The sequence below is a fragment of the Phaenicophaeus curvirostris genome, chromosome 1 (assembly GCF_032191515.1).
Source record: "Phaenicophaeus curvirostris isolate KB17595 chromosome 1, BPBGC_Pcur_1.0, whole genome shotgun sequence".
NCBI lineage: Eukaryota > Metazoa > Chordata > Aves > Cuculiformes > Cuculidae > Phaenicophaeus > Phaenicophaeus curvirostris.
Genome location: NC_091392.1, coordinates 91168456 through 91194931, shown reverse-complemented (window position 1 = coordinate 91194931; position 26476 = coordinate 91168456). Strand labels below are relative to the sequence as shown.

Here is a 26476-nt window from a genome sequence, read left to right as displayed (position 1 = left end):
GCATTCCTCAGCCACATGATTTTAGTGATTTATAGTTGAAATGCTTACTGAAAGCCTCCATAATAAAAATAAAAAGGAAATTAGATTACCTCTGAGACTTTAAAGAACTGCTGAAGAATTTATTAGGACAATGTTAAAATATGCTCTAAACCAAGGCATGTTAGTCTGCAGGTTGAAATGGGATACCTGGGAATTTGGAGTGCTGTACTACTACGATTAATTAAAATGTAGTCAGCTGAGACCTCCACTATAATCAAAATTGTTCCCCAGGGTTTTATCTTCATTACAGTCCTCGTGCAGCCTTCCAGTCCTGACCACTGCTGAGGTAAGTAATTAGTTCAGTTTAAAAAAATAAACACAAGGATAAAATTACCGCAAGTGTACACAAGATTTAATTTTTTTTCTTGCTGTCCCAGCCTCTGTTTGATAGTATTAATTGTATCTGGCCATTTTTCCTGCTGCCAAAGACAAATAGTGAGAGACAAAGTATCTCTGATTTGAAGGATATGCTGTTTTCCATACCGTTAAGGCTTGGATTATTTTACAATTTCTGTTTTCTGTAACTTTGGCTGAGACACTGATCTCCCCTTTGCAGATGTGCTGCGTATCTCACCCCTGTTGTACTGTGGGTAGTGTTCTGCTACAGTGGGATTTCCTTATCAGCAATTCTGCAGTAAATCAAGCAGGAGGAGACTATGTTTCCCAACAGGGTCTCAAGTGAAGAATTCACAGCGTGTGAAATTGTACGGGATACCGGAAGACATCTGCCTTACAAGACTGTCTCCAGAGTTGAGACTTCAGGGCCTAGATAAAGCACTGCTTCTGTCTTCTCTATCCCATTTATATTGTGACTCCAGCTTTGCATAGTCTGTCATCGGTTTGTCCTTGAGCTGGATGCAGTAGTGAAACTCTTTGGATAGGGCTAACTCTTATCATTCTCTAGTGACACTCTCCCAGAAGCTACTGAACAGCAAAGCTGTGATGAAGAAGCCTTTGAATGTGGCTGTCAATACTGAGACTGGAGAACTATAACTCCAAATTAAAGCGGATCCCACTGAGCTTTGTCTTTCTGACAGAGTGAGCCCCAAGTTTGTTTTTCATCTTAATGATCTGAATGCAACTGATTTGGGTTCTAGAAGAAATTTTTAATGACACTGATGCTTTTTGAGGGATTAAAGAAAGTGACTTCCTTGTCTTTTCTGTCTGAAGTATAATTAACAACTATTACTTTATTCCACTACCATGCTTTTTCAAGAATGCCATAGCACTTTGCATGTGTTACGTAGGCACCATTAAGGGGTATTTCTGCATCTTGTTTCAGGCAATAAACAGACTGAGATGAAGGAAGTGCTTGTGATTTGCTAAAGGCGAAGCAGTTGCTATCAGGTGTAGAACTGCATGCTCCCAAACTCTTTAATGTAACAAAGTACATACATGCACCTGACTTCCATCTAAATGAATACTCTAGGATTCACTCCTCTGACCACATGTAGTAGGTATGTATGCAAAGTGCAAAGAGAACACCGCTTATCAACTCATATGTGGTACATCCTTGACAGCTGTAAGGTGTGAAACTGCTCAATACATACCATAGCTTTGCATTTTTAATAATAAGAAGGTCCTCAGTGCTAACAGCTCTTTTTAAGTGATGTGTCACAGGAAAAGATAGTAGAGAAGCTAGCCATGCCTTCTCCAGTGGTCACTTCGTACCCTGCATTAATTGATGAAAACTGGCATTTCTTTTGTTTCACTGGTGAGGAGCAAACTTGATGGGAAACCTGCCCTGCACATTTGTGATAGGGCAGAAGAAAGATCTAAAATGAAGGCCAATCAGTGCTCCAAAAGAGATTTGTGAGGTTCTTAGCCAACATTAAGGGCACACTTTCAAGAAGACTTAAGAAATCTATAATTTAGACTATGTTGCCTACCTCAGATAGCTGGAGGTCAGCTCAAGTTTGGTGTGAGGGGAACAAACACTCTGGTTTTCCCCCTTCAAGACTCAAGTTTCCCATTGCAAAAGAATTGAGAGGTTGTATTGTTTGAAACACTGTCTGCTGATCTGTATTTAGAAGCTTGGAGCTGTTTTGGCTACTCAGTGGGCCTGTGCTGCTCAGTGGATGAACTTACAGCATGGAACTTCAGCCAGCTGGCCTGGCTGCGTGAGACAAACAGCACAACAGTAGTATGTGCCCGAGCATGCAAGTCCTGATGCATTATCTCAGCCCTTCTTTTATCTTGTATACTGACATGCTTGTCCTGTACCACCTCACTTCCTTCCCAAGTGGGATTTCCCTGTCTTAGTAAAGTATTGTGTGAGTGAACATAGGATGGTACATATCGAGTTGTATTGGATGACATCTCAAGCCATTAATAAATAAAACATAGTAACAGGAAGAATGGCTGCCACTCATTTTCAATTTAAATTGACTGTTCTTAAGGACAGACAATCCTAGATGTAAAACGTCTGTTTTGCACTATATTTTGCACATGATTTTTAAATTGCCTCCTTAGGGAGAATAGCTAAAACTTATTAATTTGGGGATCATTTTACATTCTTTTCATCCTTTGCTCTTTTATTCTTCTGCGATATTATTAGTGAGTAGGAAAACTGCATGACTACTCTGTTATGAAGTGCTATAAAATGCTGGGTTTTTTAATGTCATTTGTGTGCTAGAGATTGGACACCGTTGTCCCATTCAAGTGAATGTCTGAGGAACAGTTTAGTATACTAAAAAACTGATTATGAGTGAAAAATGGAAGAGTTGACCTCCAAGGATTTATTTTAACGTGACTTATGTTTAGCCCAAGTTTCATTTTATGTAAAATTATAATTTACAGTTTTGCAGCTGTGCATATGCACTTTCACTCTCTGACGTTCGAGACAAAAGAGTTCAGTGTTGTTGGATCACTTTCTATGGCGTTTTGGCGCCAGTAGTCACCACTGTGAATTTGCTGTGATTGAAAGAATTTGGGCTTACGTAATGGAAGGCAAGAAATTTGTGTTAGAGTTTTATATAATCCCGGTTTGAACTATTTCTCCCTGCATTACTATGCCACATTGTATAGGTGGGATTTTCACTAGGAATTGTTTTGAAGTTAACTGCCTTCATCTTCAAAGCAGTATACTCATACAATCTACCCTTGCATATAATCCTTTTCCTTGGCAAATGCCATAGAGCAGCAGAAAGCCTTACATACACCATTCATAGAGAAGCTGCTTTAGTAAAGCACTGCAATTGCTGTACTGGTGCTTTCCTAACTAAGCTAACTGTACTAACCTGACCGCCTTCTATGACAAAGTGACTCGGCTGCTGGATGAGGGAAAGGCTGTGGATGTGGTCTTCCTGGACTTCAGTAAAGCCTTTGACACAGTTGCTCACAGCATTCTGCTTCAGAAACTGTCAGCCTCTGGCCTGGACAGGCGCACACTCTCCTGGGTGGAAAACTGGTTGGATGGCTGGGCCCAGAGAGTGGTGGGAAATGGTGTGAAATCCAGCTGGAGGCCAGTGACAAGTGGGGTTCCCCAGGGCTCAGTGCTGGGTCCAGCCCTGTTCAATGTCTTTATCAATGACTTGGATGAAGGCATCGAGTGCACCCTTAGCAAGTTTGCGGACGACACTAAGCTGGGTGGAAGTGTCGATCTGCTGAAGGGTAGAGAAGCTCTGCAAAGGGATCTCGACAGGCTGGGACCGCTGGGCTGAGTCCAATGGCATAAGGTTTAACAAGGCCAAATGCCGGGTCCTGCACTTGGGGCACAACAACCCTGTGCAGTGCTACAGACTAGGAGAAGTCTGTCTAGAAAGTTGCCTGGAGGAGAGGGACCTGTGTGTGTTGGTTGACAGCCGACTGAACATGAGCCAGTAGTGTGCCCAGGTGGCCAAGAAGGCCAATGGCATCTTGGCTTGTATCAGAAACGGCGTGACCAGCAGGTCCAGGGAGGTTATCCTCCCTCTGTACTCGGCACTGGTGAGACCGCTCCTCGAATCCTGTGTTCAGTTCTGGGCCCCTCACCACAAGAAGGATGTTGAGGCTCTGGAGCGAGTCCAGAGAAGGGCGACAAAGCTGGTGAGGGGGCTGGAGAACAGGCCTTATGAGGAGCGGCTGAGAGAGCTGGGGTTGTTTAGCCTGGAGGAGAGGAGGCTGAGGGGAGACCTCATTGCTCTCTACAACTACCTGAAAGGAGGTTGTAGAGAGTAGGGTGCTGGCCTCTTCTTCCAAGTGACAGGGGACAGGACAAGAGGGAATGGCCTCAAGCTCCGCCAGGGGAGGTTTAGGCTAGACGTTAGGAAAAAATTCTTCACAGAAAGGGTCATTGGGCACTGGAACAGGCTGCCCAGGGAGGTGGTTGATTCACCTTCCCTGGAGGTGTTTAAGGCACGGGTGGACGAGGTGCTGAGGGATATGGTTTAGTGTTTGATAGGAATGGTTGGACTCGATGATCCGGTGAGTCTCTTCCAACCTGGTTATTCTGTGATTCTGTGATTCCTTGGGTCTGAGCTCCTGCTGAGCTCACCTGAGAAAGCAAAGGTCTTTATTCCTCTCTTGTGAGACCTCATCTGAAGTATTGTTTCCAGTTCTGGAAGCCTCAACTTAAGAAGAATATGGAACTGTTGGAACGGTTCCAGAGGAGGGCTACAAAGATGATCAGAGGGCTGGAGCACCTCCCATATGAGGACAAGCTGAGAGAGTTGGGGTTGTTCAGCCTGGAGAAGAGAAGGCTCTGAGGAGATCTTATAGCGACCTTCCAGTACCTGAAAGGGTTGTAAAAGAAAGCTGGAGAGGGACTGTTTACAAAGGCTTGTAGTGATAGGACTAGGGGCAATGGGTATAAACTGGAGAGGGACCGATTTAGGCTAGACATAAGGAAGTATTTCTTCACCATGAGAGTGGTGAGGCACTGGCACAGGTTGCCCAGGGAAGCTGTGGCTGCCCCATCCCTGGAGGTGTCCAGGGCCAGGTTGGATGGGGCCTTGGGCAGCCTGATCTGGTGGGAGGTGTCCCTGCCCATGGCAGGGGGGTTGGAACTGGATGATCTTTAAGGTCCTTTCCAACCCAAACTATTTTATGATTTTATGATTCTGTGAGCATGCCATGTATCTCCGTTACTGCCGTAAGAAATGCGTGCCCGGCTGATGCACTGTATTTTAAACTATATCTGTGGCTGCCACTAAAGATAGAGTTGGGAACAGTTTCCTGAAAATCTGTACAGGTGGGCATCTTTACGTCCTCTCCTTTTCAAACGCTAATGCTTTTGGAAGCATATTTCCAGGTACAGCTGATCACCTCTGCTCTGGGTATATGCATGCTGTCTCATACCCCTGCACACTGTTTTGTAACATTCCAGGTAAACTACTTACAGTTGTTTTATTCCATTCTCATCACCAGTTTTGGGCAAAGCTGTCATAGTTGCTCTCTATTTCATCCAGCCAAACTGAAAGTCCATATAAAGTAAATGCATTTTTCAAAGGAGATGCTTCGTCTTAGCCTAAAGTACTATGTTTTGCTCTTAATGGATAAAGTGGGTCTCCATCCCCTCCAACTTTTTTATTTGTCTGTATGCAACTGTGTATGTGTGTATACGTTTGTGTGACTGCAAGAGGGAAATGCAGATGTGACCAAGGGAGAGCAGGCTGCAACCGCTGCGTCCTCAGTTGCACTGGTTGTCGATGTCTGAGGTCAGATGGTGTCACTCCTGCCTCCCCACCCCGTGCACTGGGAAGACCCCAGGTTCCTGGTTTTGTGCCGAGGCTGTGCACGGAGGACTTTATCTCTTGTGAGTGGGTTGCCTACTAATGCTGAATAATCACTGAATTATCACTGAATTAAACAATCTTCCTGCAGTTTTCACCAGCTTGGAGCTGGCAATTGCAGCTGTGAGGTGGTGTGGTACCGCAGGCTTGTAGACTACTATGATCTTCAATTAGATTTTTTGTCTGTGTATTATCCTAAATAGATGTGAGCATGAAGCTTTATTGCACTTTTGATAGACAAGAATGAATTTGCTATAGTTGAAAGTAATATTTTCTAATGCGAAATGTGAAAACCAGCATACGAGATCTTTCCATTAGTCCCAAAACTGTATCAGACTGAAAGAAGATGCTGGCTGCTGAGGATATGCCTCACCTCAGAGCAGATTGATTTCTGCAGCAAGATACCACTGTACCTCTGGTGCACAGAGAGCAAATTGCAGCAGGGAATCCTATGGAAAAGTTGTTGGGTTTTTTCCTTCCTATTTTTGGGAGATGGATTTGTGAAAGCAGGTCAGACAAAGCCTGAGGCTGTGTGTCTTGTTGTGAGTATGAACTTTGATTTCCTTCCCTTTCCCTGTTACCAGTAAGTCCCAAGGGAAAATAATCTTTAGCAGAATGACTGCAATTATCTAATTATCTGTTTGCTAACTAGAGCTTTGTGATTTTTCTGTGCCCGTAAGTATCTCTTTTTCCTCTACATATTGGGACATTGTCCTCTGTCACTTCTTTCCTGGAAAGTATATTGATGGCAATAATCATGAAAGATTTTGAAAGAGAATTTCCATGCAGAAATTTCTATGATATTTTCACATCAAATGTCCTTCTACTCTCTCATGCAGGCATACACAGTGAGAACTGTACCCAAATACTCTTAGACTGACTCTACTATGTGCCCAGCTCACAGTCTCTTCCATACCCTTTTGGGTGCCTCTACCTAGGTGATGGCTGTAGCACTAGCTATGCAATGATGATGTTGTGGGTGGTGTTGAGTCTTAGTTCTCACTGTCTGGCTACAGAACCATGTGCCAATGTTGCCATAGCATCTAACAGGGTCTCTTGCTAAAGTTACTTGTTTTGGGATAAGTTGAGGTAGACTCTGACTCCCCTTAAAGCCCCAGCTCGTTTCCATCAGTCCAATTTATCTGAGGGATAGGAGGGAGGGAGGGAAATCCCAGCACCATTTGTTGTTTGGCGAAATTCCCCAGGCAGGAATATAAAAGCAGTGAGCAGTAGTAGGGATCTGACTGCTCATGGGACTTATTCGTCCCCCTGGCGCTGTTTGGATTTAGCTATCTGTCTCTGGCCTTGCTTACACCTGTCAACTGAGAGTGTGATAGTGCCAGTGGCAGGAGTTTGTGAATGTCCCCTTGGAGCTTTGCCTGGCCAACTGGCAGCCCATATCATCAGCCAAACCTCATCTTCCTCCTCATCCACAACCTGTGGCAGGAAATTAGTCAATGCATTTAGCCACGTAGCCTGTGTAGATTTCAGCCCTATTTGAGCCCCCTCTGATAGAAGCAAAGGATTTCAGTCTCTCTTTTCTGCACTATGGGAGGAAATAGGGATCCTTTCCTCCTTTTAATTCCCCCCAGCCCTCTTTTTTTACCTTCTGTGGTAGTTCCCACTAGGATAGGCGCATCGTGACTGTTGGAGGTCACACCCTAGCAGGATGAAGTCAGCTTATGCTAGTAATGGAACTTTATAATGAAGGGGAGAGAATAGGAAGAGGTGAATGCTATCAAGCAGGGTTGGCTCAAACCCAAAAAAGGTTAGAAGCAGATTTAAGTTTCTCTACATTAAGACATGAAGCCTGTTCACTCAGATGTGTATCTCCTTAACCTCTTCCACTAAAGCCATGCTCATATTTATCATCACTCTGGTACTGCCATATTCCATTGCTATCATCCTGTCATCTGTATCCCCTCAAACCTCTTCCAATTAGGGGACAGAGACCTTTTTGGCTCAGGTCCCATGGGGAAGATGTGACAACCCTCCCTTCAAAACAAGCCAGTCTTCATCTGCCACTAGGATGCAGCAGCATTTCTGCCTCTCTGCCATAGGGTGTTTGTAAATGCTGTATTAGAAGGCTACAATCACACCCATACTGCTTTACTTCAAGCCACCTCCCACCCACCTAGTGTCTTTAATGTTGATGTGGAAATAGCGTTTTCACACACAAAAGTGGAGAATAGGTGCCTCAGTGTCACAAAGCCTAAGTTGATTCATTCAACAATAAATTTAGGCGTAACCTGACTACTCAAAAATTTATAGATATGTGTTTGTTTATTCTCTTTTCTATCTGTGTATAACAACTGTTTATGAAAGGCTGTTGCAAATAACAGCTTCTTCTTCGACTTCTTACAATAGAAATCTTCTGGATGAATCTGAATTATCATACGTCACAGCTCAAGTTGGCACCATGGCATGTTGCCTTTATTATTATTTTTTAAAGAGTCTTAGGACTGCTGTGCAGGTATTTTCTGTGAAATGGATGGTATTACATCCTCCAAATAAACTTAACACTCATCACTTGAGCATAAATTACCAAACAAAGAAATCAGAAAGAAAGGAAGATCATCTTATCCTGTATAAAGTTGAGAGTAACCATAATGAGAAATACCTTCAGCAAGTAAGACTTTGGCCACCTTGTGATCTTTTACTTTTTCAGCCAGATGTATGGCATTGTTTAACCAGCAGATATGTTAAGATCACTTAACTAAGTGCAGGAATTCACCCAGTTGTCGTGGCTTAGATGAACTCCCAGTGACTTAATGACCTCTTTTGTCCTTTGCTTACTGTTAATCTAGAACTCATCTTTCTTTCTTCAAATGTTTCTGCTGAGGTTTTTCATGGTGTTTCTGTTATGAAAAATATTTTGGTAGCATTGGTGTTTGGACCTTTGGGTCAAGTGGTCCTTATTACCCTGTTTCTTCAGGTTATCATCCCTGTGTGTTTGCCTTGCTGGAAGCCATGTGTCTGTCTACCAGTGCTAAATCTGTGGCTCCGGAGTGTCAATAACAATCTCCTTGTGCTGGAGCCCACAAAGTATCATATGTCCATGTGACCTGAAGTGTATTAGGATCTCCTTACAGATGGGCATGCTGTGCTATACTCTGTCCAGTCTTTTTCCCCCTTAAGAATCACAACAATTTAAAATGGTGCTGAGGAAAACTGTTCAGCCATATGTGGTTTTAAAGGGAGAAGCAATGCAGGACCAGCATAAAGCATTTGGTGTGAAGGAGACTAAATTCATTAAGATCCTTAATGCTGCCTGTACTCTGACTGAAGCTGAGCAACTTCTTTGGAACTATAAAGGGATTGGAGTATGTATTCATCTATTAATTTTCATTTTTTAAATCTGTGCTATTTGCAGCAAGCCCTGTATTGCAAGCCCGAAGCCATACTTTCACATATTATGTAAAATAATGTGAACAGAACATCTCTCAGCATATGTAAATGCCCATCTATACATGTAATCGTTATGCATGTGGTCACACATCTTTTTTTCTCTTACTTTCAGAATGATCAGTCTATTGATATAGCTGTATGTTTTTCACATTAATTTAAACAGGTAAAATCAGACAATGTATGTTCTATTGCACAGGCTAATATCCTTTTATATTCCGATTTCCTTTAGATAGTGATAATGAAAATTGATGGTTTGAAATTGAGAATTTCATTATCCAAAAAACCCTTAATGCTGACATGCAGAACTGGTCTAGCAGAAAAAATAACATGTCTGATCCAAGTCATCATCAATTGCTCTCTAATTATGATGACAATACAAAACCAAAGCAAGCTTACCTTAGCTCAGGAGATTCTTTTTGCTGTATCCCAGGCAGTGTCCTCTCCTTATTCACTTCAAAAAGGAAAATCCACTTGAATAAAGAAAAATAAGCACTAGAGGCATGGGGGATTTAAAGAGTTCTCATCTGAGCTCCTGATCCACTTGTTTTTAGCAAACTGCAAAAACCTTGATCCAGTTGTAGCTCAGAGTGACTTTTCTCTCCTTGTGTGTTCTGTGGGCTGAGAATCTGCAAGAATAGACCTGAGACGGTGCTGCAAGAGAGAGACAGTGGGGAGACCTTGGCACGGAGTTGGACCAAACTCTAAATATAGCCCAACCCACTTTCCGTGCAATTCTCTTCATACTCTGAAGGCAGATGACCTTGTCAGAAAACTGACCTCCCAGCATGTCACTCTCTACAAAAAGAGGATCTAAGGGAACAGGACTGGAACATAAAAGGAGAGAAAAGCAATCAACCATCTGCTTGCAGCAAGTGAGTGGAGGTATAAGCTCTATTTTTATATAGTTGCAACCGATCAAATCATAATGTGCTTTACTTCATCATTTAGACAAATAAGCTGCATGACAGTTCACAAAAGACCTGTACGAATGAAAGATTGAATTGTAATTGCTAGTCTTAATAGAGAGCACTGACATTGATGTAAAGCCTGTCACATTTCCTCCTCTCAAAAAGCTTTACGCAGCAGAGTGTGTTGTATTATCTTAAAAGCTTCTGTTTGTAAGAAATTATTCTTCCTTTCACTTGCTCTTTTAGTAAGGCTTTTTGGCAAAGTCGAGTTAAATCCACAAATGTATTTTCTGGTACCATATAAATTTGAGATGCTAGAGTAGCTTGAAAGGGCAACCTGCAATATCAGAGCCTAAACTGCAGAGAAATGTGTAGTATATACAGAGGAGGAAGCAACAGAATAGGAGGCATAGAAACAGAACCCTTGGACCTTAGATAGGGAACTGGTTTCCAACAGATGTTTTATAATCTAGGGAATTTACCACTATAACTTCGTGTGGCAACATGTCAGGGTATTTTGTTCTTAACCTGAAGGAGAGTTTAACTTGATACAGTCAGCCTGATACTCTGTCAAACAGGGACCTGATACTGTGTCATATGAAGACTTGTGAATAAAAAAAACTGCAGAAATCTGAGCGACTCAAAATGTCTTCTCTCATGTTCTGTGTGAAGACATGTAGGAGAGTTGGGATAAAAGCTTGTTTGCAGTGTTGTTCTTCAGTGTGAAATATTTTTTGTTGGGGACATATATGTAAGTGTATGCTATATTATCTGCATGCATGCAATTTTCAAAATTCAGAGAAGGCCTGAGAAAACATCAGAACTGTGGTAACCTTATGCTGTAGACGCATATGTCTGCATAATATGCATGAGCCAAAAAGGCGAGAATGATATCAGTGGTCAGTAAAGTCTGTGAACGATAATTTGAACTGTCAAGTTTTTGCAGAGTGTGCTATGTATTTTTTTTTAATTGAAGCATACTCTTTTTGGCAAGTTCTACTGTGTAATTTTATCACGATCTATGAGCTTGAAGTCCACAGGGTCAGCCAGACTCTGTTACCTTTGCAACAAGAACTACAGCTGTGAGGTACAGCTGCTTCACAAAACTGTGAGAGAGCAGTAGGAAAATATGAATCTCCTGCAGTGTTAAGGGATACATCACATCTGGGACCATACTACATTCCTGGGCAAAGTGTCCTAATAGTCAGACACAGGCTAAAGCCCACCCATTAGGTAGTTTTATGGTTTAATCAAAGTTCCTCTTTACTCCCAATTTAGCCATTTCTTCCCCATTAACAAGAGTAACTATTTATTAGGAGTGAACATTATAACAAATGTATTATGCTGATCTGTGATTCTGGAGGACTTGAAAAAGGAAGGAGTTTGCCTCCAGACAGACAAATGTTGAGTGACATACTAACACTGTGTAAGTAATGAAATTCTACATGTATGTGATAACAGTATCATTAAACCCCAGTAGCTTTGTGTTATCATCACTCTAGGGTGGTACCCTGATGCAATCCAGACCAACCCTACTGGTTCCAACTCAGCCCTACTCTTCACTCTACACAGCACACAGCTAGAGCAGTTTCCGTATGCAATAGATTGGTAGCTCATAGAATAAGAATTGCAGTGCTTTATTTGTCCTAAAGCACAGGAGTAGTCAGATTTTGCTTTCTCCTGTATGAAGGTTTTGGAGAAGGGGTGATTTCTTACTTATACAAATAATGTGCTGGATGACTTTGAGAAGTGTGGAAGAATAATAAAATGCAGGGGAATGAGAACCCCAAGTTTCTCCAGAAGTCCCCCCGTTTGCTAACAATGCTGCCTATACTGACCTAGCAGGCTGGACAGATTAATTCACCTTTGTGATATTGCTGATATGGTCCAGGCAGACTGGTCAGTATGCTCTCTATGTGGTCCTGGCAGGCTGGACAAATCATAGCACTTTGTCCAAGCATAACTGTCAGCGTGGTCCAGGCAGACTGGTACAATTGCCCTGTGGTCCCTTACTCTGACATAAAACATGACAGAAGAGGAGATATTAATTTCTGGGGAGACCTTTATATGGTGATGCTTTTTCTGTGTGAAGGGCTGTAGATGTTGCTTGGCCAAACCCAGTAATGTGAACTTCCTGAACGGAGGGGAGAAGGCTTTAAGAGCGATTGCATTAGTTCCTCAAGATGGATAGAACTGTATTTTGTTTGGCAGCTTTCTTTAGGATGGCTTTTGCATGAATTTCCACACCACCAAATTGGAAATGTATTAGGGAATCAGGCCCTGGTTTGGTCCTAGCTTTTCCTGGGCTCGTAACTTGTGTTTTATGATGCTGGATGGTCGTTCTGCTTCTTTGTTGGCAGTTTTTCTCTTTGACTACTCAGTAGCATTGGTAGCATTTCCCCTGGGGTGGTTTGGGTTTCCAGGGCCCAGGCTGTATCTACTCTGGTTGCTCTTGTTTGGCAGGCCTGTCATGAAGAAGTTAAGTTGTATGGCAAGCATTAAGAGGGCCTATCTTATTCAGAACGTCAGATCTTTGTGTTTTCCCTTTGTGTACCTTGGTTTTTAAACTACAGCAACTAAATCATAGAATCATAGAATAACCAGGTTGGAAGAGACCCACCGGATCATCGAGTCCAACCATTCCTATCAATCGCTAAACCATGCCCCTTAGCACCTCGTCCACCCGTGCCTTAAACACCTCCAGGGAAGGTGAATCAACCACCTCCCTGGGCAGCCTGTTATGAGTACTGAGTTCTCCCTTCTTACCTTGGTGATGCTGTTATTCCTTGTTCGAGGCAGCAATAGGATGTCAAGTTCAACCCTTGACTTGCAGAAAGTAAAGGTTTTTATCATTAGAAGGAGAGTGGCCGACTACTTTTACACCTGATCAATCACTTTCTGTGATTTTTCTAACATGTTTCTGTATTATAATGCATTATATAAAAATGAAAAAGTCAAATTATGAATAGTCCTGGATTGTAGCTGCGCTACAAGCTATGCCTAACCTTTGTCACGTAAAGTTTATTTGTCTATGTTTAATTGTGCAGAACAGAGGATATTATCTTTTTTTCCTATCTGATATGACCTTTATTTTGTCTTTTGGTTGACTCCCAGCCAGCGAGTCAAGATGTGTCAAAAATGAGTTTGGAAGTACCCGTTTTGAATATTTAAGAGAAAGTATTAAAAATAAGGGTACAAGGAAAGGTAGTTATTAGAAGTATGCCATGGAAGATCCTTTGTATGGCAGAGAGTTATGTCTGTGTGCTGGAAAGTTTTCTATTGTATCAGAGCTTAGTGAAAATTGTTTTCCTACTACTCCATTCAGACCTTTTCTTTTTGCTTAAATGAACATTGATTTTCATTTAAATTGTCATTCAGTGTAAGAAAGAGAAACCTAAAATTAATATCCTGTCAGCAGATTTATCACAAAAATATTGTATGAATATTGTCTTTGCAGTACAATTTATTGTCAATACTTAAAAAAAACTATTACAGGCAATTCCTATGAAATTGTTTGCAAGAAATTCTGGCTTGGCACAGGTTTAGGCCGGATGGACTGGTAAGGAGTTTATGCCATCTGAATGTTACCTAGTGGGACAAAATTGAAACGCTTTTGATTCATTGATAAGGTTGTGTCTGTTCTCGCTTAGCTGCATGTTGTATACCTTTCAGGAATGCTTCACAAGTACACTTTAAAGTACCTTTTTTAAAGTACCTCAACAGGTAGGGTGTGTAGTTCATGGCATCCTCACAGGTAGGAAAACTTACTGCTGTGCTGTAATAGGCCTGCTTTGGGAGATTCCTTAGTTCATAAGAAATGGGAAGGGAAAACAGTGCCCAGATGTTGGGGTAGCATGGCTGATTTTGGATGATGGAGCACCTGCATCACATGTAATTACCATGGAAATATCTCAGCCCAGGCAGGGAGGCAGCTCTATTCTCCAATGCACCAGGCTGAGAAAAGGGCAGTAACTAACTAGTAGTCATCTGCAGCAGAGCTTCACATGCAACTTCTTATCTCCAGTAACAATAAGAGGTACCACTTCGTTGACAGTTTTTCCTCTTTAGTTCCAAATGGTCAAAATGACTAAATATTTTAAGGCCTTCATTTGAGTCATGACTCTGGTGAGAAAAGCATGAAAACTTAATCAGTGTTTTGAAACAGCACTCTGCTCAGCCACGTCCTTACTCTTCCTTGCAACAAAGATTTCCACAGAGCTGTAATGTCTTTTAGTGCAATTAAAATTTATTTTCATTTCCTGTCAGTATGCTGTTGTCTTACTGATTTCTAAAACTGAATCTTGAGTTACTGTACTGTGTAAAATGGTTTAGCTAATCCATATTCAAGGAGGTAAGAGGATGATTTTTTTTTTTTTCTATAATCTGTCATGTGGATTTCTCAGTCATGCCACTGCAGATGATCTATGCCTGTGAAGAGGAGAATTATTTATCTTTCTAGGGGTGGCAGTGGACCCATTCTAATTTAGAATCAGAATTTAGTCAGAGCAATTTGAGAAATGAAGAGGGTACTGACACTGTTGTTGCTATTTTTGATGCAGTGGTTATGTGGTGACCTTCTCCAAGGGCAGATTACTTCTGTAAGTAACATTTCATCTCATTTACAAGCAATTTCTAAAGTATTGTCATGGTAAATAGCCAACAACTGGTTTGAAGAACCATGTTAATAAAATTTGCATTTTTAGCCATTCCATGTGGCTGGTTTGGAGATCCCCAGAAGATCTTCATAGCTATTGCTTGGCCAGTTGGCTTTACGCCATAGGCTCCAGGGTATCTGAGCTTATCTGAGTTAGATTCTCAATGAGAAAATTCAAAGCTGTCTGTTACCTATGGAAAGGGAATTTAGAGGATTGTCCTGGTAGACATCAAAGAGATCTTTCAGGATTAGCAGTGCTGCTGATACATAGCTGAGTGATTTGGGATCTGTCCAGGACCTGGATTGAACTGCTGCTTGCCTGTTGCCACTGTGCACCACTGGCTTCCATACTTGCTTCTCCCACTGCTGCACAGAACCTTTCCCTTTTCTTAGGGAAGCAGGTTGGGCTTGGAATGCCCCAAAACACTTAAAAGGTTAATCCTTTTTTCCTAGTTAATCAACCTCCCATTCAGGCCTGTTTCATTTAAAACACATCATCTATTCCTTGGAATACTAGTGGGCAGCACGGCAGGACCCCCCTGAGCTTTGTGTTTCCTGCTGCCTTGAGGAGCAATACTGTAGCGGTATGTTAAAATTCTGTCATCACCACTTTTAGCCAATTTAACTGTGATGAGCACAACCAGGGTGGCAAGAGGAGGTTTCTCAGCTGAGCAAGGTTGAACAGCGACCTGGGAGCCAATTTTGCTGACTGCTGTTTAATTGTACAGAAAATTAATTGACCTTGTACGGTGTGAACTTGATGGGACATTCAGAGGAGATGCAATGAGAAACATTCAAAGTAGTGCATTGATATTAAGATTACTGACTCTGATTCACTGAAGACTTAGGCTGGTTTTTAATGGCAAAACTATGGGAATAATAAGGAAGTCTGACTTCAGTTTTGGCTTTTTCCCTGACTCCTCTCTACTCCTCTCTTCCCTTCTTCCCAAAGAAAAGAAACTAAAACAGCAATTAAAAAAAACCTCTTGATGTGCCCAACACACTTGGCACTTTACTCAGTATCAAATATTTTTCAATCTGCTGAATTTAAAGCTGGGAGCCCTGGGAATTATTTTTCTCCCAGATTAATGAGCACAAATCAGTACTGCTTAATCAAGCAATCAATAAAGACAACTGCAAAGCAGCCTGAATTTAATCCATCATAGCATGCCCAAATTGAATGAACTATGCCCACCTACATAGTAATGACAAGCACATGCTTTCTTGTAACACTTCTAAAATTATAAAGAGAACATAACAAATATAAAACCTATTTCCATAGCGTACAAGGGTTTTTGTTAAAAATCAAAAATACTTTAAGTCTATTTTCAGATGAGGATGGAAGTAAGATGGGGGAGGGGTCGAGGATGAGAGGGTAGTAATAAATTGCATACAAAGTTTGTTTTCATTGAAGTAATTCTAGTTTAGTACTGGTATGTAGCCCTGATAGGAGCATAAGGAAGAAAGCAGGGATTTCTTTTTAGAACCAGAGACTCTTCTGACCCAGAGTGTGTCTCAGACTGTGGGCAGTGCCAGATATGCTAAATAAAAGTTCAAGGAATCTCCTTGGTGGATGCATAAGCTAGGTTCCCTTCACATTCCATCACAGAGATTAGTTTAGTGGGAAGAAATGAACTTGTCCTGTACTGGCCTGAGTCACTGAAGGTCTTCTGGATACCAAGTTGGTGTCTGATCTCACCTAGCTTCCAGGTCAAAAAAATAAAACCTAACCCTGGTGGTAATTACTCCCTCTGTTATCTTTGGGTATGTATGTGAAAGAATGATTTTCTATTACAAGTTTTCTTTTTAATTTCATGTTTCTTGTTCCTATATTATGAAGAGTTAGGAGCACCATGCCTCCTTTCTCTCTCTCAAAAAAACCCTTCCCTTCTGTTGTTTTCAATCTCTCTTCCTGTAAGGAACCTCCCATATTTGTCATAATTTCTGTGAGCTCCCTTAATTTCAGTCATAAGCTGGCTCAAACCACAACTCGCATTTTCCAAGGAATTTTAAGATTTTTTACTGTCTCTTTTCAGTTGTAAGTTTTTCTTTAGTTTGAGGCATTTGGAGATGTGCTGCCTAAAAGAACTTCACTTTTTCTGTCAGTTGTAGTCCTCATAAGAATTACTTATGTTGTGGTCTTCATTGATTGCATGTGAAGGTCAGAGGTCTCGATAATGGTGAATCAGCTTAGCAAACACGAATTTGTATGTACTAGCTATTTTGTATGAACAAAATTGCTTTCACATCAAAGCATATGTTGTTACCTCCTTTATTATTAAGTTCTTGTCTGCCTTCAAAAATACTAGTATAAATAAGCAAATGTGCATTCTTTGTGAACGTATCAGTTAGTAAAGATGATGATAAAGGGAACCTGGTAAATTATCTAAATATCCATGTGCTTATTTATTTATATGCATATATATAAACATGCAGACGTGTCTATGCATTAATATAGGACTGTATATACTTAGTATACATATTGGTGTACTTAGACACGTGTATATATCAATATTAAATTTGAAAGAAGTTAGAAACCACTGCACTGCATGATTTTAAATAGTAATCAATATCACAGAAGAGAACATCTTATTCATGTATATGTTAGTGTGTGTGTGTGTGTGTATTAAGCATAAATGGCTTTTTCCATTTTGGCATAGTTCAAAATAAAATCAAATATAAATAATTAATGACTGGGAAGCCTGTCACTATGTGCTGTGTTGCTGATGTAATACCAAAGGAAAAAAACATGAAGAGCTGTGGAATTCACATTTATGTTTCTGTATCGAGAGCATTACGTGACCATTCATACGACTTTGTTGACCTTGTGGTTGCGTAAGGTCCATGCAGCACAGGAAAGCAGATGCAGAAGATTGCTGCACTCAACATCACCCCTTCAGCTGCATATTCTGTCAGCACCTGCCTGCCCGCTTATTTGCACCACAAGGGCAGTGAAAGTCAATGTTGTATTAATCAATTAGGTTCTGCATTTGTGCCAACTTATTGTTATATTAATGAAGGATTTGTGCCCTCCCCTGTTCTGGCAGATAGGAGTCTCCTGGGAAGGCTGACACCTCAAATCAGGGCAAGCGGTGCTGCTCTGATACATTTGGGATCTGTGAGCTGAGTTCTTCTGCATTTAATCGCATCGAGTTATCATTTATTTTGTGAATAACCTTGCTGACATCAAGGTAACTATTTGCAAGGGAAGGTGTACTGTTTAGTGTGAGCATAGTTGGCAGAGTCTGGCCTGTGGTACGTTCATGTTGACAACGAAGTGCTCTCATCATCACAGGAGTTGACGTAGTGTCACAAACAATAACAGCTCAAAACTAGCTGCTGTCTCAACAGGGACATGAGTGACTGTTTCTGGAACAGATGAAAAGTCCTTCTGTTGTATGAAGTAAAGATACTCAGAAAGATGCCCAGATTTGAACTGTTTTCATAGATGTTTGAGTCCAGAGCTGGGCATTGGTTCCCTCTTCTCTACTAAAAGTGGAGAAGGATGTTGCATCCCAAAGTGCACTCCAAAGCTCAGATGGGCAGCAAACAGGTGCTGCATTGTCCAGCTATTTCAGATCATGGAAACCATTTGTCCAGTTTTAGATTGCTATTGCTAGTAGTGTGCCTTTTAGTTATAAGAAAGAGAAGAGGTTATTTAAAACTTAGACGACTGCTGCTGGCCTTTCAGAGCATGCCAAGTAGGGTTTAAGAAGGAATGCTTAAAGATCCCAGGCAGCTTCCCTTGAATCTCTTTATGCTGTTCTCATTTATTTCCAATATGAAATAAATATGCCAAGAAAGAGGTGGCTCAGCAATTCAATTCAGTGAGGCATGCACAGCTATAATCTGGAATGGGTGTTTAGAGCTCAAGTATGGTGAGCAAGAGGGACAAAAAGGTAGTTAGTTCTGATTTCTTTGTACTTTATTCATATCATCGCTCCAGGACTGCAACCAGGACCCCGGGTCGGTAGAGCTGGTATGTGTAAAAACTGTCACCCCATCAGTATCTCTGCAGTCGGGGCAGAAGAGGCAAGAGTCAGTGCTGGGTTCTCAAGTGCAGAAACTGCCCTACCAAAATGCAGCACGAGTAATCTACCAGAGAAAGGGTGATAACAAAGGGAAATAAGCCCATGGTATTTGCACAGTGGTAGCACTGAGTTACCAAAACACCTTTTAAGCTTTCAGGAGTGTGCTGGGTGATGTAATTTTTCAGCTTCTTCAAATGAAGTATCATATCTGAGATTCCAGAGTGGCTGGAGGACAGAAGTGTTCCGTGACTTTGGAGTGGAATAGGCCAGGGAAGGAGGGGGTTGGTGTGCCATTGCAGGCATGTGGATGGTGCAGGAGCACTTAGACATCCTTAGGAGAACAGAAAGGAAGAACTCAGTAGATTGACACAGATGTCTGAACTATAATATGAGGAAAGGATTTGTTAGTCTCCCAGACCTTCAGCTTTCTCTTTTCCCTAGTTAACCTGCTGCCATTTGTTAAGCTGTACAGAACTAGATATATATAGTTTGTGCATTAATAATAAATTTGTAGTAGAGTAAGCTCATATCACTGTTGGTATACATAAATTAAAAAAAAACAAACAGAAGCCCCTTGGACTTATGAATACACTCTCCTTTTTATTTCTGGTGGCCGATAAACTCCCCGAAAACTTTTCACCTTCAGCCGATGTTTATGAATGCTCCTGGAACAGTAACAGTGATGTTCTAGCAGTAGTGACTGTCGTACTGGGGATGTCTTCTCATTCTTCTTGTTTGTGGCCCAAATGGCAGCTCAAAAGAAGGGTCAATTGACCTTAGTTTGTCCCTCAGAACAGAGAGGAAAATAGCTTATGAAGGCAGCTCATGGACATTAGTGCCATATATTTCCTCGTGTATAAGTAAGCGTGAGATTTAGACTTGTCACTTCCTTTGCTCATGTCCTTTGAGAAATGATCCCAGAACAGCTGGCCACCTGAGGTCTTCTGAGGTTGACTTAGCACCAACTTACAGGGCAGCTTAATGTTACAGCTAGCCTGTGGTGAAGGGCTGCCAGGAGTGACATCCCTGCTCTTTCCCCGTCACCAGCCCCTCATCCCATGTGGGATCTAGTACTCTCGTGGCCACAGTCTGTTCAGCTGCTGCTTTCATGGCTGTGCCTGCAAAAAGAAGGAAGAAAATATATCAGCTGTGCTGCAGTGTTCATTTGGTGCACACATTTGTGCATTTGCTCTAGACCTGGAAATTGGGAGCTTTTCTTGGTAGATTCCCACTTAGGATTTCAGAATATGTCTTCATCCTGCACTGAGATGTTGGCAAGTGCCACCTTTTCTTCCGTGGTTTGTGTTTTGGTATGAATTAATTTCATTAATGTTTATCTAACCCTTTCACTTAAGTTTGTTTTACCTGTACTAGGCAGAAAACAAATCCTCTTCTCCGTTGCTGCTGTTTCTAAAACTCTTTTATTTTGCCAAGAATCTAATCTATATCAAATAATATTTCATGGCAAATTACATCCAACTTGCTAAAACATTCACTGATTTTCTTCACTTGCTAGCTTTCAACTCCCCAAAATTTTTGGAACTCTTAACAGCTGTTGCAACTCAATTTCAGGATGCTGACTGCTACACAAGTTTTTCAAAGTGGGCATAAATATGTACCCCTTTTGTTGCCCATTCCATCCCATTAGGATTTTAAAAGCCACTGCCTTGTTGTTGTACAACATGTAATGTCGTATCTATGGATGAACACCATTCCTTTTTCCCGTTCATACCCTTTTGCTTGTATTTATCTTGAATTCTTTGCCATATCTTTCACATATCCTTTCATTTACCTTCTTTCAGTAAGTACCTATTTCAACATGGAATTAGTAAATAGCAGCCGTAGTTGATTTTTCTCTTTCTCAAGTTCTCTGGCCATCAGTTTGCTCTGCTCTCAACTAGTGACTGCATAGATGTAATTTTATCATCCATACTTTGAGGGGAGGGGCCTTAAGAAATCATACAGTTCCTCTTTATTCAAAATAAAGAACTTAATCTTGAAGCTGTCAATTTATAACTTCAGAATACAGGATATTGTAACAATTACTAAGTATCTGTTGGACAGAAATATTCCATATACAAAAATTTAATTATTCAGTTTGACGGATGCTAATGCTTCTGGAGAGGATCAGATTCCCTGATCTTCCCCAGAAGAAGATTCTGTATTCAAATACAACACCATAAGCACTAGTATAGCACTAAGAGGGAATTGTTGCTGTGGATATTTTTTTCCCTAAGGTGACTGTGTAGATAAAAGAGATGAAGATAAGAATAAGTAGAAACATCTTAAATAGTTTTCTTTCAAAACATAAGCCTTTTCCTGTCTTGTGGATATTCCGCTTTAAACTTTGGGAACGCTGCTTTTGCCAAATAAATACTGCAGTAAGAAGCACACAATTAAAATGTACTTGCAAAAATAAAGTTTGCATATATTCTTCTACAATATGATATTACAAGTATCTTACAATTTTCCCTTTTCTAGGTGATAGGTGTCAGTAAGGCATTTCGGACTTTTAAATGGGGGCTGGAGTGGGTTTTATGTGCATTTTTCTGTATTGAGTTCATTATATTTTTTTCTTCCTTCATCTGCAAGACTTGTTTTAGTCAGAGGGATGATTTATGCTGAAGAAACGTCAGCAAACTTAGTAAGAAGGATGTGGACCACAGTGCCATAAGTCTTTAGTACCAGTGCTATTACTTGTTTTGAGATATAATGAGACAGATCTATAATTATACTTGGTGAATGCACTGCTACAGATCTGAGATTATGCTTTACTTGTTCTGAAATAACACAGAGAAATATCATCGAACTTCAGGTGAAGTTTATCAAAATCATCTTTCCTTTTTCACTACTTTGCTTAATTATAGGGAGGTTCTGGAAAGATTGGGTATTTTTACCTGTGATGCTGTACTTGGCACCCACTGTGCAGCATTCCAGAAAGAAGAAATACATTGCCTGCCAGGTGTAATACTGTGTAGAGGAGGGGAAACCCGGGGCTTTTCTGGTATTTCATATAACAATGTTCTAAAATTATGAAAAATTCTGTTACAGCTGTATTTTTTGCAAATCTTGAGTTTGTATTATCATGGTAACTATTCAGCTGAAGATTTTATCCCTGTTTTTTGATGCAAAGATTGGAGATAGATTTGAAAAATAGTAAGAAAACCTCTTTTTTTCTCATTAGATCCCTCAGATGATGAAGCTGTTGAGAAAGCAAGTGATAACAGGACAGCAGCACATCAAGATTCAGATTCCAAACCTCCTGTGACAAAGAAAAGAAAGCAGGTTTGTAAATTTAGCAATTGTCTAGGGCACAGACGTGATAATACATAGGGAAACACTGTTCCCCTTCATTCAGTAAAGGGGCAGTTTTCTTCATTCTTTATCTGATCTGTTCATGTAATAAGATTGTTTTATTATTTTCCCTTATTTGGAAGTGATTGCATTTCAGTATATTTCAATAATAACTTTACACTTGTTCATGTGATTTGAGATTGCCAGGCCTGTCTCCTACAAAGTGACTGTCTACTGATAAAAGCCTGCATCGTTCTACCAAGTGTCCTCCGCTAGAATCTTTTGCCTTTCCCACACAAGGTCTTGAGACCTGTGTTTAAATGTACAGTGCCTCTACGTGAGCATTTCCCCAGTATAAGGTTCAAGCAAAGAAGAGCTTAGCTGTACATGGATTCATGTTTTCATAGCCTTTCACAGCTAAGAGGTTCCTTTAAAACCAGTAGGAGGTGTGGTGTTTAGCATTACATAGAATATGCCAAGGAAAAGGCAGCAAGGTCTTTGACAGACACCATCACCTCAGCTTGAGTAAAGAAGAGTCCTCTAAATGTCAGTTGATATTAAGAAGTCTCACGTTTGAAGGTAAATTTCTTCTGCCTTCCGGATACTATACATGAGAGTTGACTGAATTGCTGTCAAAGACCTAAAATGACATTGGAAGCTATCTTTCCTTGAGGGTATGGATATTGATTTTTACCCCTAGGTCAATATTAAAGTCACTGTGTGATACCTGGGCAGTTGCCCATGAAATCCATTTGCAGGGATGTTCTTTTTTTTTGTAACAGAGAAATATAAACAACACAGCAGGAATTACTGCATTTTTGTGTGTCTTTCCAAGTTGATGAAAGATGGAGAGAGCCAAATATCTGACCTGGTTCCACATTTTGACTGGGAAAGAGAGAGTTGATGAATACAGGAGAAAGCTATGTTGACTTTGTACATGCTTTAAAAGGATGTCAAATGCTGAGAACTTAAGCTTGGTGAGGATGTTTAAGGAGTGACTTTTTATCACCATTATCTTCACTTAACCGTTTAGAACTAAAGGCAATTTGTTTAGAGGACTGGCTTTTCCCTTTCAATGAAAACTTTAGAAATGATAACTAACACAGGTTTCCTGACGGGGTGGACTGGGACAGAATATCTGCCACAACTCTTCCTGTCATATAAAGAATATCAATCTGCATTTTTGAATCAGGGTAATTTGATGTTTAGCCACAGAACTCCAGGAGGCAATGCTTTATGGGAGCTCAAAGTCATTGATGTGTTATTGCATGTCTTCTAGAGCAAACCATTCGCAAGATCAGCTGTATTTACAGAAAGCTAGTAGTTTTGTAGTTCTGGTGCACATAACATAACCCATTTTATTCATCCCTACCTTATTCACAGGCTGGGAACTATTCTGTAGTGGACTTGGCAACTTGAAGCCAATCAAGAGGCAACCAAATAGAATTATGAACATCTATGTTTCTAGTCTGCAGGCTGTCCTCAGGCTTACAATGAAATGAATGATTTGCCTCCAATCTGAATGGCGCATTGATGTGTTTACTTTGTGACAAACACCAAAAGTCATAATATATGTCTGACCTAGAATGGAAACTTTCACACACACAAAAGAATGTTTTCACTCTATATTTGAATTTCCAGTAACTTGTCAACGTGTGAAGAAAAAAAAATTGTTAGATATATAATACAGGAAATATTTTATGTTCTCTCTGTGATTAACAAACAAGGAATTGATGACATTTTAAAATTCATAAGTTCATAAATCAGTCATGTCAGCACAAATTTCCTGGTTTTTACTTTTTAAGAACTTCCATATAAAAATAGCTTAAAAATATGGAGTACACGGGCATGTCAAAAGCCAGTAGGGTGTCTGCTATGTGTCTTGCATATGAAAATCATGTAAATGACCGTTTCTGAAGGCTGGCTTGCAAAGAGCCATGAGTAGGTAGGCAACTAACATTTGGATAAGGGTCAAGAAGTTCGGTTAGATAGATGCCTAAATATTTTAGACTGCAGATCATCAGAGACCAGAAAGTTCACAGCCATTCACCACTATGAAGTTTTGCGTTTTCTTGTGGCATTATTTTTAATGTCTAAATAAGGTGGACTTCATTATTGCTGGGCTAATAGTATTCTGTGCCTAAATATACGTATGCTGTTGTGAAGGAGATAATTTTGAGTCTTAGCAAGCTTCTCTGAGGAAGCAAGACTTTGACTACGAGCCTGCTGTGTACTGGTGCTGTTGAGAGAAAGGGTTATGTACAGCCTTCAAAAAAGAAGCCATGGCATTTGGTGATATTTCTAAACTTCTGAATGAAGTGTTGTCAGTGAGAAAATTTTGTTTCTCTAAGAGAAAATTTTTGAACTCTGTGGCATGTTTTTTTTCTTTTCTCATGCAAATACCAGTTGGGAGTGTTTTGCAGATTTATGTAAATCAGTTCACAATATATATGAAGAGAGAAGTGGGCCTGAAGTGCATAAGTGGCGTTTTTCAATGTGCTGAAAGAGTGATAATGCTTTCTGTGATAGGGAACCATCATATTCTACTGCAGGAAAGAGATTCAGGGTGGCTGCTTTCTGGCGAATCCAAAGGTGGCTTTTCTGCATAAAAATATGATGCTGAAGATGGAATTTATTATTAAAATACCTGGCAAGTGGTCTTTGAGTATGTATGGAGAGGTGTGATGCGTAGGGGTAGAGGAGGAACCGAAGGCAGAGAGTAGATCTGTTTCAGTCTCAGTGTCTGGGAATGCTAGTGGTAGGGATAGGAATGAAGAAATGTATGGTGTTGTTTTAGAAGTATTTGAATTGGACTCAAGACAGAGATTTTTAAAAGAGAAACAAACCTAAGAATAAAACAAGAAGCTCATGCTAACCCTGGAATGATTTTGTTAGCTGTAGTGTATTTCTATTTGCAGTCATTCCCTTGATTTCTACTGAAGATAATATCTGTTTATACCTGAGAAAATCACAGGGACAAATCTCTGTTGAGGCAAGGTACAGTCCTTACTGCAACTTCTCGTGGGGGGGTATTGATCCAGGCTCCGTTATATTCCAGTCCTGGCTGTAGAGTGCTTTGCTACCCATTGCCAGTTTCCAGTCAGATCTTCTCTGGTGGTTCCTAAGTATCAGTTCAAGCCATACCCAGATTCAGGGCCACTTATATACGGTACCACTGCCTTTGCAAGTGTGGTGGCTGTAGTCTCATCACAACACAGAAAGCAGGAGCAAGCAGTAGGTCATATGTTTGTGTTAAACATGGCGGTATGTTGCTTTTTATAGCTAAATTACTTAGGGCAGTGGAGAGAAAAAGGGAAATGTAGGCATAATACGAACAGTCTAATTCTACAAAATGCTTCTGATAAGAAGAGCCAACTTGGAAAGGCACAAATGTGCTGGGCAGGGTCATAAAGTACCAGTTGCCATGAAGTGTCCTCCTGTTAATGGTGAGACAGTGCAAGGAGGGCTCAGATACACTAAGTTTCTGTTAGCTTTTCTTTGGCCCTCTTGGTCCTGCTGAAGCCACCCTCACTAGGGAATGAAAGAGCAGCTTCTCTGGCTTTCAGCTGGTCTCCCTTTCCTGCTGATACTTTTCTTCCAGGCTTTCCCCAGGGAGCAGTGCTGGATTTGCTGTTCCTGAGTGTTTAATGTTCCATGTGATGAGACTTCTCCATGTTTTCTCACAGGAGCCTATTTTCCTAGCCAAATGCATCCTGCTATCAAGGAGCTCCTGCAGCTCAGCCTATTTTCCCATTGGTTTTCATCAAGTCCCTTACTAAGCTCTAAAGCCCATCTGTGAAGATTGATTTGCAATTCTATGAAGTGGAAATCTCTAAGAAGGGAAAAGAAAGGAGAATTGCTATGCGCTCAAAACAAGGAAAACGTGTGCCTTGCTTTCTCTATTTTGGGCAATTTTAGGTGTCTAAGGATAAATCCTAAACCTAGCTATGTGAACAGGGACCCTGTTACAAATGGAACGATTCAGCCTGCTCACTCAGGCACAGAAGAGGGTTAATAATAGCAACATGTATTGGATGAAGATTATTCTGAAATGCACCATGTGTTTTTCTTGTGTGTATTTGACCCTGTCTGCTATGAGGAGACAAAGCAAGAATGGGGCAGAACAAATTCAAAACATGTTTTCCTAAATTTCACATTACAAATGTGAAAGGAAATCCAGAACGTGATTGTTTCCAATTATTCTCACCCAGTTCCGTGGCATCTTTCACCGTCTGGATGCTCACCTTAGCCCTACTTATTTTAGAACACCATTGGCAATGTTTAGGAAAACAATCATGCACAATAACAGAGATAAAAAAATATGAAGTTTTGGAAAGGTTTAGGTAATTTTTTTTCCACGCTATCCTTTTAATTTTTTAAAACCTGCTTTCTACCCTTTCATGGAAGTTTGACTACAACCTATTTGTTTCA

The 26476-nt window shown here is 40.7% G+C and overlaps 1 protein-coding gene across 7 annotated transcripts in view; it reads left to right on the top strand.

Moving 5' to 3' along the window:
• The window catches only part of CMSS1 (cms1 ribosomal small subunit homolog), a 240226-nt gene that overhangs the window by 198596 nt on the left and 15154 nt on the right, over nt 1–26476 (top strand). For 6 of the 7 annotated variants that reach the window (XM_069868225.1, XM_069868235.1, XM_069868253.1 and 3 more), the window contains one exon: nt 21936–22036. In XM_069868225.1, coding sequence (XP_069724326.1) covers nt 21936–22036 — 101 coding nt within the window. Of the gene's footprint in view, nt 1–9573; nt 10041–21935; nt 22037–26476 lie in introns of those variants that run through there. The other variant, XM_069868245.1, reaches the window with a different exon arrangement.